Here is a 15,000-nt window from a genome sequence, read left to right as displayed (position 1 = left end):
GGTTGAGTCCTCAGGACATAGAATAGAATAGAGTAGAATAGCCCTTTATTGTCTTTGCACATAGACATGATAAATGAATGTAAAGTGATGGTAGTGTGATTGTGTGTTTTTGTGGTGTTGCAGCGATGCCGTCGGGCAGACAGTCAGTTCGTCCTCCTCCATCTGCAGCAGGATACACACAGGTAACACTAAAATACACACGCGCTTGTCTTTGTGACACGTGGGCACCGTGGGTCACATAAACATTATGAGGTCCATACTGATCAGAACCTTTTAAAGAGGAGCAGCATGAGTTACTGACCCACGGTCAGTACTGCACACAGAGGAAGTGTTTCACAATAAAAGCTTCATCAAGAAATGACGGTTTCTATCAGACAGTTTTTAATTTAAAATACAGGAAACGGCACAGATGTTTTTGTTTGTATTTGATTTAATATATGTACTTTTAACGACAACAACAACAATAATAATAATTACAACAATGTTCTGGGTGATGTTCTTCAGTGTGAACAGCAGGTGGTGCTGTTTCCTTTGTCTTTGCTGAAACACACACAGAGCTCGTCATCAGAGGGTTTATTACTGTGCGTGTCTGTGTGCAGGAGCTGGACCCTCGCTGGTATGTGGGTAAAGTGACCCGAGGTCAGGCTGAAGGATGTCTGAAACGAGTCCGCAAGGTACCAGGAACAGAGCGTCATAATAAAAGTTTCTGTTATTCAGGCTTCAAACTTGTTTATCAGGACTCAGTGGAGCAGCAGTCACATACCCAGCATGCTAACACTGTGGTCTAAACATTTTAAATCCTGTGTCTCATCTAGGATGGGGCGTACCTGGTGAGGGACAGCACCCGGCAGCAGGCGAACCAGCCCTTCACCCTGATGGTCTACTACCAGGACAAAGTCTACAACATCCAGATCAGGCAGCAGAACCAGCAGTTCGTGCTGGGAACCGGACTCAAAGTCCAGGAGGTAAAATCCTGGATTCTTCAGTCATACAGCCAACATGTCTGTTTACTTCAGGCTTTCTTATTCACGTTTGCAGCAGATTTCAGTGTTCAGGGCACTTTAATCAGCTACAGAGGTTTTCCACATGATGTCATGTGCAGCTCACTCAAGAGCTGTCCGCCATATTGGACCTGACAAGGAGTTTTGATCACGTCCAATCACTACATACGTGAAATCATCACTACTTTTTGTCCCATCACAACAGATACAAGCATCAGATAAACTGTGTGACTGCATCTGTTTCAACTTTTTTATAGTTTCCTTTTCTGTCTCATCATCTTCATCAGCCTCCTCCAGGACCACCCTCCTCCTCCTCACCTGAACTTAGGCTTCTGACATGACAAATCAATCTTGTCTGTTATCACAGTGTAGACATGCGACCCTCCGTCTCTGGACAGCTGACAAGAGACGACTAAACAACATCATAACGTTACAAGCTAACATCACGGCAGCTAACATTACACTAAAGCTTAAACTGTGGCGAAGCTTACATGTGCTAACAGTAGCTAAGAGTAGCTAGCAGCAGCACCTACGGGCAGAGACACACAATGCTCGGACACAAGTCACTACATGTTGTTCTCTGTGTGATTGTGTATGTGACAATATAAGTGCACAGAGACGTGTTAACCTGAAAATGTAATAAAGATCAGGGAAATACCTGAAAGTGACCGTATCCAGTGACTCCAGGTCCAGTTGCTGTGTTTCTTGTAAACACTGAGAAGCATCCAGACTTTTGTTGGCCTTCATAACTCGTCCAGTACAATTTGAGGGGTTGTTGATATAAATGCTGTGATGTCAGAGCGAATACCAAGGTTACCTAACAACATCAGTAAAGTTCCACCTTCAGCGTTCACCTGTAATAACTGTGTTTGACCTGTAGGGGGAGGTGTAATCTAACTGTGTCTTGTATGTCCAGTCCTTCCCGTCAGTCAGTGACATCATCAGCCATTATTCCCAGTCTCCTCTGCTGCTCATCGATGCCAAAAACCGGAGCGCCAGCCAGCAGAACCAGTGCATGCTCTCAGACCCGGCAGGATACTACATGGGTGGCCAGAACTGGTCCTGACCGGACTGAACCGGATCAAACTTGGATCGAAGCGGCACGGCTGAATTTTGCAGCAGAGGGAAACGGTTAGATTTACGATGAATGTTCAAACGCCACTAGCGGCTGTGCTAAACGTCTTCCTGTTTCCAGGAAGGCGTGCTGTGTGGCGCCAGAGGAAAATGTTGGATTTTTGCACATGTTGCTTCAGTTGTTTGTTTGCCTTTTTGTGTTCCTCAGTTTTTACGGGTTTGTGACAAAAAAATGTCCCTTTGAATCTTAAGAAGAGTTCTTAAAAGTTTTAGCTTGTCTTTGGGATTTCTGTCAACACTCGATGACGCTGGGCCAAATCTACAGCGTTCACTTAAAATACTTTCAAACTAAGCCGACTGTTTCTGTCAGAGTTTCCTGTACGTCCTCACCTCCACGTAACCTGTGCTTCACTGTTCACCTGTCTGTCCCAGCTGTCCTCAATAAAACCATCATGTGATGTCATTCGTGTCTGGATTTCTTTAACAAAGCACAAAAACCTTCATCTTTATATTTTTCCGCCTTCTGTATCACCTGATGGTAAAAGACGGAAGCAGCCAATGCTGACGTGCCTTAAACCTGCATTCTGTGTAATGTCCAGCAGGGGGCGACTGTACAAACGTCTGGCCTCTTCTTCAGAGCTGCTTTAATTCTTCATGATTCAGACTCAACACGCTGCAGGAAACATTCATCAGGGCTTTGCTCTATTTAGACATGACATCATCAAGACATCATCACAGCTGCTGCAGATGTGTGGGCTGCATCATGATGACACACCAGCCTGAGACGATCTGAGCTCCCTCTGTGCACTGCGTGCTGGTCTGCAGACCCCGGTGCAGAAGAGCAGCTCTGTGTTCGCAGCTCAAACGTGACGTCGTCGCAGGACCTGGACCCCGCGGCGCAGGACGGTGCAGCAGAAATGGAGGAAGAGAAAACATACTCAGTCGTCTGTTCATGTAAATCATTATTTTTAAATTAACGACACACACACAGTATCAAAGCTGTGTGAAGAGTGTGTTCAGACGCAGAGGGTACGAGGAGGGGCGGGTCTGACAGGTTATAAGCCAATGAACACACTGCAGGTAATCATTAGAATGATTTATTGGCCCAAACCGAGCCGACACACACATCATGCCCATATCGTGGTCTAAACCAATCAGAGATAGTCAGGGGCGGGACCTCTCTATTGCCCAAGGTAAGATGTTCAGATATTGGCTGTATCCCAATCCAGGGTCTGCAGCCTGAAAGGCCGCATTTTAATTACGTAACTGCGACAGACGAAGGCTGTCCCAATTCAAAGGCTGCTCGAAATGCGGCCCTCAAATGCGTCCTTCATTTCCCTGAATTTTAAGGACGTGGTGGTGTAGACTTCGTGGCCCAACATATCCCAGAATATTGGGAAAAAAACGGCGGATGAGGGGCGCCCGAAGAGTAAACTTTAAGTACTGAATATGATGTCACTTATTGATGTGCAAATGTTTAATAACGAAGAACATTAAACATTCCTGTTGGCCACATGTCGGCAAAGTCATGTGACATTAGTGGCGTTTGTACTAACTTGGTTTTAAAGCCTTTACTTTAAAATATACACCGTTCAATAGCTGAGCTTAATCACAGAATGATCAAAGCTCATGTAGAAACAAACAAATGAACAAAAGATTTTCCCCTTCATCTCTGTCAAACACAGCTGTATGACACGTTTCCAGCTGTTAGTATCATGGTTGCTAGGCAACCTGGGCAGCATGACGGAGGCTAGAGCGTCCCATTTCACAAGCCTCGCACTTCCGGCCTTAGCGGTCTTTGAGTACGCGGCCCATGAGGATCGTTGAGGCTGCAGACCCTGAATTGGGATACAGCCTTTGAGATGTTCAGTTTGAAGCCTTTGAGGCATTTTTAATTTAGACTTTCTTTTTATTTCATATGTCTTGAGATATTTTAAGTTTAAATTTCAGCTCAGTGAAACCCTTTAAGCACAAGAACCTTTTCAGTAACGTGTTTTTTGGACTATAAGGTGCAATTAAAATCCTTTCATTTCCTCAAAAGTGCGCCCTATGTATGAATTCTGGTTGTGTTTACTGACCTCGAACTGATTTGATGTGCTACACAGCGCTCAAAGCAGTTAAAATGTTTAGCACGACTTTGCTAAGCTACGAACCCGCAATGCTCGATGGAGCGTTACAGCTACTGTAGTCAGGACCCTCGCGGAGTGATACGTACCGTGCTTCAACATAATATTACTGTACTGTGCGTGCATAAGGAGCCCAAATTGGCTCCTGCTAAGAGACATGGTTACGAAGCTTCAAACTCTATCAGTCGCGCAGCATAATCAGAATCAGAATCAGAATACTTTATTCATCCCGAGGGAAATTAGGGTTACAGCAGGCAGCACGCTAATGGCGCATGCGCACTCACAAAGGAACCTTCTGACCAACTTTACACAAACATCACATTGGGCAGACATGTCAGAAGGTAGGCTGATAGGAAAAACAACGAAAATACACTACATGAGGTAAGAGGAGGAGAAAAAAAACTCCACTCAGACTGAGCTCCTAGTGGGAGAACAGTTTGATAACAGAAAAAACACCTCAGCACAAAAAGCACATGACTATCAATACACCATAGAAACACAAGACAAGCAACAGGGGCGGGTAAAGGGTAAGAGAGAGCCGGCGTAGACAGCGCATCCGGTCCTGCAGCATCTGTGCTGGTCCAGTTGACTGCTATCATCCCCGGTAGGGCACAAGCATCGAAGGCGTTGGAAAGGGAGGGGGATGAGTGAGTGCTTATCAGTGTAAGTGTGTGTGTGCGTGTCCATAGTTTAGCTGAGACAATGTCCTTCGGCCTATCAGGCTAAGTAAACAGTCCTCCAGCCAATCCAGGTGTCCTTCATGGGGCGGGAAGAATAGTCATCACACAGTCGTTATCAGGGAGTTGTTTTGGTGGGCTCCAGCCTTGGGCCTGCAGCTGGGGCCGTGGTGTCCAAATGTTGAATATTGTTGATTTCTCCTTTGTGAGCAGCTCGAATTCTAGCACTCCGAGGCTGGTCTCTCGATCTCCCGTTGAAGAGTCGCGAGCCTCCCCATGATGGTATCAAACTTCTGTTCCGTGGTGTTGTCAGTCTTTTGATTCTGAGACCTCACAACTGCAGTGATCCGTTCTGCGATGTTTTCCAACTGTCGCTCAAGGGTCTCATTTTGAGCAAGCCCCTCTCTGATGTTTCCCCTCATACGCTCAATGGTGTTGCTTTGAGCCTTCACAGCAGCTGTAAGCGTCTCCAAGGTGTTGAACATATTACGTTCGTTGTGAGAGGTCGCACCTCGTCCCGTCCCGCATGAGAACAGAGCAGCTGTGAGAGAGTTCAGCATGAATGAATCAATGGCGTAAAGTTTGACTATTTTTATAATCCGGTGCCCTAAAAATACGGTAACGTGTAGAAATGAGCTCCAAATAAAGAACTTTGTGTTGACAGATTGTTAATCATTCATCAATGTTGTCTGTATGGACAGCAGTTTAAAAAAGTCTACATGTAAAGCTGAAGTGTTCAGTGATGCGGTTGAAAAATTTGGGAGCACCAAAGAGAAAAAGTGCAACTGTGGGAAAACATTAGTCTCGAGCCCTGCAGCTCCCACTGCACCCACAGTCCACAGCAGCTTCTACACCAGCTCCACCATCTAGAAACTTTCTGCTGCCTCCTTTTTCTTTCTGGTCTTTGCGCCGTAAGTCATGTTTTCTCTTCTCGCTGTCTCAGCTTCCACGAGCCTTTCATCGGAGGATCTTCCTCATGGTGCTGAGCTCCTCCACCACGCTGACGGAGTGATCGTGTCCTGCACACGACTCAGTGGGGGTGGGGGGTACACTGTGTCACCATCCACCTGTCAGTCAGAGAGGCCACGCCCCTAATAATGCAAACATGAACCCTAATACAGGTGAGTTATGGAACACAGTTGCTATCCGGTCGTTAAGTGATGACGTGACGAATCCTACTTCCGGGCCTAAAGTAGTCTGCGTTTAATATGGCTTTTGTGTTGTTAACATGTTTAATGGTTTGTATTTTCTTCTATTTGATCTCAAAAAGCTCCTAAAACAGTCAGTGATCACTGTTGACCTCCCTCGGCTTTTATTACCGCTAATCATTCATTTAAGCTCAGTTTTTAAAACCTTACGATGTAACTACAGCCCAGCCCATGCAGCAGTATATGAATGACTAACCTCGTATTGTGGATGGATTATCTCAGTTGTTCTCCTGGCTGAAGTTTGGTCCTTTTACAGCATCCTGCCATGCGATTACATTTGTTCCTGACCACCGAGAACACTCACGTTAACTTTTATCGAGTGGAAAAAAAGTTAGCTTGTTTATATTCTGCTAACATAGCTGTGTCGCTAGCTGTCACGTAGCACATCATTATATACCAGCTAGCCAAACTTCAGTAACCCTACAAACGTCACTGCTGTTTAGTTTTCTGTCTTCATTTATGCTGGAAGTGATAACAGAGCTGTACGTTTTAATTTGTTTCCAAAACCCCGCAGTCAGGACATGCTATATTGTATTTAGATAGAAGCTAGCGAGCTAACTTCCTGCTAACTTCTAACTCCGTTAAATGTCATAAATTCCGTTTTCATGGATGCCTGGATGTTAAACTCAATTGTTACACCTGGTAGAGCAGAACGCTGATCATTTTATTAAAGATGAAAGACTTTAGACAGTTTTTCAACTCTCAGTAATGCCACAGTGATCGTTTGATATATGGACCTGCAGCGGAGTTTAGACCCAGACACGGCTAGTGACGTCAGACTGAACAACCGGACAGAAACCAGTTGGTGCATCAGGCTGTAAACAGCTTTATTTGAACTCTGCTGCCTCTGCTGGACGTCGGAGGAACTGCAGGCTCTGACAGGAGGATGGTCACATGACAGCGCAGTCACATGACAGCCATGAGGACAGTTATTACACAAACACGGGCTCAGCTCCGTCCTCATGCATCTGCTCACTCTGAACAAACTCCTTCAGGCTGTAAAGTAACTGAGTAAAGTAGAAAGTTGTGTGTGGCAGCTTTGCAGCATCAGGATCATGACCTCCGTTTTGCTCCATCACTCAGGACTTTGTGATGGAGCTGCTGGACTGAAGCCTCAGACCCGAGCTCGTGTCTGCTGACAGACGATCGTCGGGGCGTCTGCCACAGATCAGCTGAGCAGTTAGAGCCACAGTGAAAACGAGCCCTCGTTGGGAGGCGCGCTGAAGCATTTACATGAGAATGTGAGTTATTTTGATCGGGCCTGCAGACATGCTGACTGTCAGCGTGTCGGGGGACGTCTGCAGAACAAAGGGCTCGGGCGACGCCTCAAACAGCAGCTGCAGAAACGACTCAGGGTCTGTGAGGAGGTGAACGGGCAGGGGTCACAGACACGCTCTTTAGGAACACGACAACGCTTTCAGCATTTTATGGCTTACAAAGTTCATCGAGTGGGAAAGTCACGGTCACAGGAAATCACCGTAAACACACCAATAAACAAATATCAGTGTTTCAGTGTTTGCAGAAGCTGAGTGAGCTTTAACCCTCATCCACAGCCTCACAGGGCCAGCTGTGAACAACAGCAAACAGACATTCAACAAGAAAAAGACTCAGAATTAAGAACTGAAACCATGAACATATTTGAATTTTCAGAGTTTAAAATGTCTCAAATGCAGCTGAAGAAAGCAGCGACGCAGCTGCGATGAAGCTGTGAGATCAGAGCTGCGTCTGTTCCCCTCTGCAGGGTCGAGCTGGCGTCTGCATTCGATCCTCCTGATCTGCCCCAGGGCAACAAGTCAACCTGTTCTTATTCAAATCAGCCCACTCCTCGCGCTCATGCCCCAGCAGCCAATCGGCTCGTACAGGGGGCGGGGCAGCAGGGTATAAGTGTCTCAGGTGAGCAGCAGGTGTATGGAGCAGACAGGTGCAGGCAGACTGGAAGAAGCAGCAGCATGGCGTCCTTTGTGCCGGAGCGTGGCCCGTCCCCCCCCGTCTGCAGACGTTTGCTGCCCCAGCAGGAGCTCCCATCTCTGGGCCTCGACCCGTCCGACTTCAGCCTGTACGGCCCTCTGTCTCCACCTGCGTCCAGCCCATCGGCGTGGCTCCAGCCGGCCCACAGCTGCAGCTTCGCCTCCAGCCTGGACCAGAGCTTCGCCGCAGGATGTGCACCGGGGCTGCCCCCACCCTTCAGGGATTTCCACCCTCATTTCTACGGGCTCCAGAGGAGCATGCCCTGGTTCTCCCAGGACGAGATGCTGAGCTTGGTCCGCCCGCCATACTCTTACTCGGCCCTCATCGCCATGGCAATAAAGAGCGCTCCAGAGCAGCGGCTGACCCTCAGCCAGATCTACCAGTACGTCTCGGACAACTTCCCCTTCTACGGCCGCAGCAAGGCCGGCTGGCAGAACTCCATCCGCCACAACCTGTCGCTCAACGACTGCTTCCAGAAAGTTCCCCGGGACGAGCGCGATCCAGGTGAGGCGAGCACACCTGAGCTCTGAGGCTCTGATTCGTCAGAGACAGGAAGATGTTTTGTGCTTTGTTTCCAGTATAAACTCAGTTTCTTCATCCAGGTTTTGTCTGAAAAGTTTGATTAACCTTCCTCCTCCTCTTCCTCCCTGCAGGTAAAGGGAACTACTGGACTCTGGACCCGAACTGTGAGAAAATGTTTGACAACGGAAACTTCCGCCGCAAGAGGAAGAGGAAGAACGACTGTGAGACCAATGAGAAGAAATCTTCCTCCTCTTCATCATCACCGTCCTCCTCAGAGCCCAGCCCAAAAATTCCCAGTGTGCACAGCAGCAGCAGTTACAGCACGGAGCCTCCTCCTCTCTCAGACGCTGCGTCCAACCTCAGCAGCTTCCTCTGCCACCTCCAGGACTCCCTCTTCCTCATTCCTCCTCTTCCTCCCTCCTCTGCACCTTACATGAAGTTACCAGAGCAGGCCTTCCCGTCGCCTCAGGGGTACACGTCTTCTTATTCGCCCGGTGCCGTGGTGCCGCAGTGGGACACCAGCTGCTCCTCTCCATCCTTCTACACCTCGCCGCCTCCTCTCTTCTCGTCCTCCCAGGCCAGTCCTTTTAACTTCTGCCCGCTCCCTGACCCTCAGACTGGCTCCCCGTCACTCTACACTGAGCTGCAGACGCCGTCCTGTCCTCACGTGGAGCTCCAGGAGACGCAGCAGCTGCAGCAGCTGCAGGCCCAGAGCCAGCCTCTGTTCTCCGGGGGCTTCAGTGACTCTCTGCCCCTCGACTCGCTGGTCCTCCAGCACTGAAACAGACTAGCCTGTCCGCCCTGAAAAGTTTCTTTTTATCTTTTTTATACTTTCACAACTTTAGGATAAGTGAGAAAACGTGTAAATATGAGTGAATGTTGGTGTTTGGAATTAAAAAACCATTTAAGTTTAAAACAATGTTTTTGTTCAATGTCTCCAAACATGTCAGAATTTGTAAAAAGTCACTTTTAAAACCAAAAAGTAAAGAGAAGAAAAGACTTAAGTAAATGAGATTTAATCAGTATCTTAAAATTTTTATCTCTTAAAATAAAAATAACCATAATTAAACTTTTACACTGCATTAAATTATAACTTATTACAGGTTATATTTAAATTATAAGAACAAAAGCAGCTAAGTTTAGCTTTAGCATGAGTTTTGCTGCAGGTTTTTTTTAAAACAATACTGAATAGCTAAACTTCATTGAAGTACAGTAGATGTTTGCTATTCATACAAATTAAAAGGGGGAAATGAATAGCGACGCTTTATTTTAGCTTCTGGTGTTTTTGTGTAGCTAACATTGAATTTATATGAAGCTGATTAGCATCTCTGGGTAACTTTAGCTGCTGAGCTAGTTCTTTAGTTTTAGCGTGTGAGCAGCTGTCTTTGCATAACTTTAGCAATGAAATTAGCATTTAGCTTACAGGTTTTCAATTAGAATGTCTCTATAACATTAGCAGTGTAGCATAGCAGTGTAACTAGCCCCTTTTTATAACTTTAGTTAATGGTTATGTTAGCTGTGCAGTTAGCATATTTAAATGATTATGTTAGCTAGTTTTAGCTGTAAAGATGGCCTCTTTCTATGAGTGTATAAGACGTTAGCATCTTTATGTAGTTTTAGCTTAAAGGTCTGTCTGTTCTTTATCAGCAGCTGTTTAAAATCACACAGTTCTTGAGCAAAAGTCGTCCAGTAAGATTAAGACGAGTCTTTGGAGGTCTGTGGTTCTTTTGGGGTCTTTGGAGTTTTTATACGTTTCTGTTTGGGAGCAGTGTTGCCAACTCCTCAGTAAGGAAAATTGCTATTGGCTGTCCTAAAAGTCGCTAAATGACGACATTGCCTAATTTGCATAATTGCTCATGGCTCTGTAATTGTAACAGACACTGTAGATGAGAGAGATATAACATTGTGGAAGAGACATAAAGTGAGTAAAAAACACCCTAAAAGCATTTAGAATATATTTAATACCACAAATTAAATTTCTTTTAGCAATTATTGTTTTTTTTAATGTCACAATTCCAACCCTGCGCTTTTATCTGGACTTGGGACCGTGAACACCACAAAAGTGACCCGAAATAGGCACTCTGGTGGAGTTACTTTCCGTGTGTGTGTTTAAGTTTTAAACCTTGTGATCCATAAAATGTAACATTAAAAGAAGAACATTTTTAACCATTAACAATCAGACTGGACATAGCAAGCCTTACCAGAAAGCTTCATTTGAAATCGGATGTACAAGAGGGACTTGAGGCTTTGCGAGGACATCCGATTTCTAAGTTTGCAGTGATGGGAATGATGTATTTTAGTGCACTGATTAATTTTTGACAAAGAAAAATGTACATGAACCGCTGCTCCCACCATGCGTTACAGTCGGGGGGACAGCGGCTTCGCTCATGCGCGATTCATTTGCAGTTTGTACACGTAGGGATGAATATCACCTGCTCTGACAACTGCTGAGTGAGGACTACCTGTGAGCACTTTGGCACGGTCTGAAAACTCGCTAAATAAAGCAACAAAGTCACTAACTTGGCAACACTGTTTGGGAGTCTGTGTTAGCATTAGGGGTTTCTGTAGGTCTCCGTAAAGCACCCCTCCAACAGCCAAACCCATCTGTTCTCTGATAGACCATGTGCACGTTAGCATATGCTACTTCCGGTGCGGAAACTCCTGTGGGGAGCTTTGTTTCCGGTGTCCTATTCACGCCCTGTTTACGGTCTAAAACAAGTTAAGCAAATGAATGAATCAAGCGGCGATTTACATTTCTCTAGATGTCTCGGGCATTTACCCAATATATCTGTAAATGATGTTCATCGACTTGTCGATATTACCCCCGCCTCAGAGCAAAAGCGAAAAGGGATTCAAATGTTATATTTCTCAGCTGTCCCTCGTTTATCGCGGGTGTTATGTTCTAAAAATAACCAGCGATAGGTGAACTCAAGTAGCCAATTTTATTTTTTGACGGTGCAAAACGTTTCCTGGACATCGTGGACATACAGCACTGCACTTCAGAGTCACACTGCTAGCGATCGATGCAGCGATTCTGTACTGTACAGGAGAGACGGAGGAGATCGTCTGCAGCGATCAGGACGCAGGACACAATGTGACGTAAAAAACAATAAGCATGCGAACTTGCACTAAAAAATCTGTGAAACAGCGAGGTGAAAGGTGAACTGCGTTATAGCGAGGGACCGCTGTAATTTTGAAGGTAAGTCACAACATACCCTTCGTAAATACTAATGTATAGAAACCCTTACCAGCAATTGTTCATTTTTTGTGTGGCTTTTTTTTCACGGTTTGTTAACATGCTGTGTAGGTGTGTACTTGACAAGCTGATCTCGACATAACGGGAAGCATCTGGTTTGACTATTGTTCACCTGTAGTTTGAATGCTGAACATTGGCCTGTTTAAATCATGAGACCAGTCACTATCCGGTTGTTCAGTCTGACGTCACTAGCCGTGTCTGGGCCTAAACTCCGCTGCAGGTCCATATATCAAACGATCACTATGGCATTACTGAGAGTTGAAAAACTGTCTAAAGTCTTTCATCTTTAATAAAATGATCAGCGTTCTGCTCTACCAGGTGTAACAATTGAGTTTAACATCCAGGCATCCATGAAAACGGAATTTATGACATTTAACGGAGTTAGAAGTTAGCAGGAAGTTAGCTCGCTAGCTTCTTTCTAAATACAATATAGCATGTCCTGACTGCGGGGTTTTGGAAACAAATTAAAACGTACAGCTCTGTTATCACTTCCAACATAAATGAAGACTGAAAACTAAACAGCAGTGATGTTTGTAGGGTTACTGAAGTTGGGCTAGCTGGTATATAATGATGTGCTACGTGACCGCTAGCGACACAGCTATGTTAGCATAATATAAACAAGCTAACTGTTTTTCCACTCGATAAAAGTTAACGTGAGTGTTCTCGGTGGTCAGGAACAAATGTAATCGCATGGCAGGATGCTGTAAAAGGACCAAACTTCAGCCAGGAGAACAACTGAGATAATCCATCCACAATACGAGGTTAGTCATTCATATACTGCTGCATGGGCTGGGCTGTAGTTACATCCTAAGGTTTTAAAAACTGAGCTTAAATAAATGATTAGCGGTAATAAAAGCCGAGGGAGGTCAACAGTGATCACTGACTGTTTTAGGAGCTTTTTGAGATCAAATAGAAGAAAATACAAAACATTAAACATGTTAACAACACAAAAGCCATATTAAACGCAGACTACTTTAGACCCGGAAGTAGGATTCGTCGCGTCATCACTGAACAACCGGATATAGAGATGTGCTTCTGAATGTGGACGATGTGTCTTCTGCTGCAGTGATGCAGTTCTGCTTGTGTTGAGTGATGTAAACAACTGATCGATCTAAACTCTTTAAACATCAAAACTGATCATTAGACTTTTTATGACACAACAGTGGTGAGTGTTCCCACCTTCTGCTCTTTGTAACTTAACGCGATCTTTCCGTTTTCCAGTTTTGGACATGATTGTGGAGGATATCTTCACAGTAGTGATTGACCGCAAAGTAAAGCTACCGGAAATGTACAACCCCACATCCGGTCTCAAACCAGGAAGTTAGCATTTTCTCGTGCACAGGGTCAATTGGATTGTTAAATTTGTCATTGACTTGACATTGACCAATCAGCTGAAAGGAAGAAAAATCTGGTCAAAATTTGTACTTGCAAGTTGAAATCCACACGCAGCCAGGAAACCTGAGCACAGTTTTACTTGTAGTTTTTTGCTTTGTAAGCAGACCTTAACAAAAACATTTGTAACTCGTGTAAATATTTTTTACAAACACACAAATCCTCCTCTGTAGCCGGTGCTCTCCCGTACTTTGGTTTAGAACCAGTAATAAAAATGTATAAACCTGTCACAGCATCCTGCTGATGTGCACAACTGACAACACAGCAAACGTGTTGTTGTGTTGTCAGGGCTCGTGTTAGCAGCTCACTACAAAGGTCCCACTGGGAATCTGCCATTTTTAGTCAGCATGCATGAAGGTCACAGTTACAGCTTCATGATGAACTTTATCAGAACGAGCTGACGGCCGCGCTGTGTGACTGTTTATGCTTCTTGTTTTGTAGTGAAAATAAATCAGCACAGGTTCAAACGTTGTGACAGGAAACTTCAGCATCATAACCCTAACCCTCCTGGCTCAGCTGTGTACTTGACGTCTCTTCTAAGCAGAAAGGAAGCTCTGAATCAAAAAGGACGACTTCCTGACACAGAGCGGACTTTTAGGTTCTACAGGTCAAAGGTCAGGACAGCGTAAACCTGTTGTATCCGCGGCTGAAGCTCAGACTGAGCTCTCCTGGGACAGCAGGATGCTACCAGGGCGCTTACATTTGGCCCTGCAGTGTTATCCATGTGATATATCACTGTGAGTCCGTGAGCTGCGTCCCCACTGTGGCCAAAGTGCGCACTCATGTGTGTCATGTGTGTGTCATTGTAAGGTGATGTAATCAGGTACCAGTCTACTTAATAAGGTAGGCTGTTGTTGTGATTTGGTGCTTTATAAATAAAACTGAATTGAATTGGATGTGGTCATAAACTTTCCCCAGGTGGACTTTCCTTCCTCCTCAGACATTCCTGACCTTTGACCCCATGTTTGAGCTGCTGTCGGGTTTACCTGCCTTCAACCTGCAGGGTGAAGTCTGAGCGCGCTCAGGAGTTACACTCTTAGTTTTTTCTGAGGCAGATTTCAAATGTACGACATAAATGTAGAAATGATTGATCGTCATCACGTCGCCAGCGAACAGGCTGCGTGTGATTGGTGGACGAGGTGTAAGTGTGCCGCTTGTTTACACTCCACACATCCTCAGACACACACATCGATCAGCTGCTGATAGCTTTCATCACACTCTTATTGACACAACAGGAGGCGGAGGGCCAACGTGTGCCGTCTGTTTGCCGCCACAGGCCTCATCCATGCAGCGCGTGGGGGCAAAACACCCCCCCAGTCATCCCCATTAAAACCACAGCATTTGCATCTGAGACTGGGAGGAGGAGGGGGAGGAGAGGGAGGGTGGTGCTGAATGATCTCAGCTGGCAGGATGACTGAAGCCCTGAGGTACGACTCAGTGATGAGGCTGCACACACACAGACTCACACACACACACACACACACACACACACACAGACTCACACACACACACACACACACACACACACACACACACACACAGACAGACTCACACACACACACAGACTCACACAGACTCACACACACAGACTCACACACACACACACACACACACACACACAGACTCACACACACACACACACACAGACTCACACTCACACACACAGACTCACACACACACACACACACACAGACTCACACACACACACACACACAGACAGACTCACACACACAGACTCACACAGACTCACACACACACACACACACAGACTCACAC

At 45.7% G+C, this 15,000-nt stretch overlaps 2 protein-coding genes across 6 annotated transcripts in view; both read left to right on the top strand.

Moving 5' to 3' along the window:
* The window catches only part of lcp2a (lymphocyte cytosolic protein 2a), a 13,225-nt gene extending 10,694 nt beyond the window's left edge, over positions 1-2,531 (top strand). For 4 of the 5 annotated variants that reach the window (XM_086308063.1, XM_086308064.1, XM_086308062.1 and 1 more), the window contains exons 18-21: positions 124-182; positions 600-674; positions 816-965; positions 1,918-2,531. In XM_086308063.1, the coding sequence (XP_086164189.1) occupies positions 124-182; positions 600-674; positions 816-965; positions 1,918-2,067 (434 nt within the window). In that variant the 3' untranslated portion in view covers positions 2,068-2,531. The other variant, XM_086308066.1, reaches the window with a different exon arrangement.
* A 5,387-nt stretch (positions 2,532-7,918) lies between these two features.
* foxi3a (forkhead box I3a) lies at positions 7,919-9,357 on the top strand. The gene is made up of 2 exons (XM_086308082.1): positions 7,919-8,558; positions 8,708-9,357. Exons 1-2 carry the CDS (start codon positions 8,036-8,038, stop codon positions 9,355-9,357), a joined length of 1,173 nt encoding a protein of 390 aa, XP_086164208.1. The 5' UTR covers positions 7,919-8,035.
* The last annotated feature ends 5,643 nt before the right edge of the window (positions 9,358-15,000 follow it).

This window comes from Aulonocara sp. 'chitande type north' Nkhata Bay, linkage group LG10 (genome assembly GCF_057382095.1).
Source record: "Aulonocara sp. 'chitande type north' Nkhata Bay isolate Kocher_YH1m ecotype deep benthic linkage group LG10, A_spYH_male_GT1.1, whole genome shotgun sequence".
Taxonomy (NCBI): domain Eukaryota; kingdom Metazoa; phylum Chordata; class Actinopteri; order Cichliformes; family Cichlidae; genus Aulonocara; species Aulonocara sp. 'chitande type north' Nkhata Bay.
Note: the sequence above shows the minus strand (reverse complement) of the source record. Positions and strands in the feature narration are given on the sequence as shown.

Coding starts and splice junctions, on each gene's coding strand:
- foxi3a (XM_086308082.1), top strand. CDS start 8,036: ATGGCGTCCTTTGTGCCGGAGCGTGGCCCGTCCCCCCCCGTCTGCAGA. Junction 8,559..8,707: donor CCGGGACGAGCGCGATCCAG/GTGAGGCGAGCA, acceptor TCCTCCCTGCAG/GTAAAGGGAACTACTGGACT.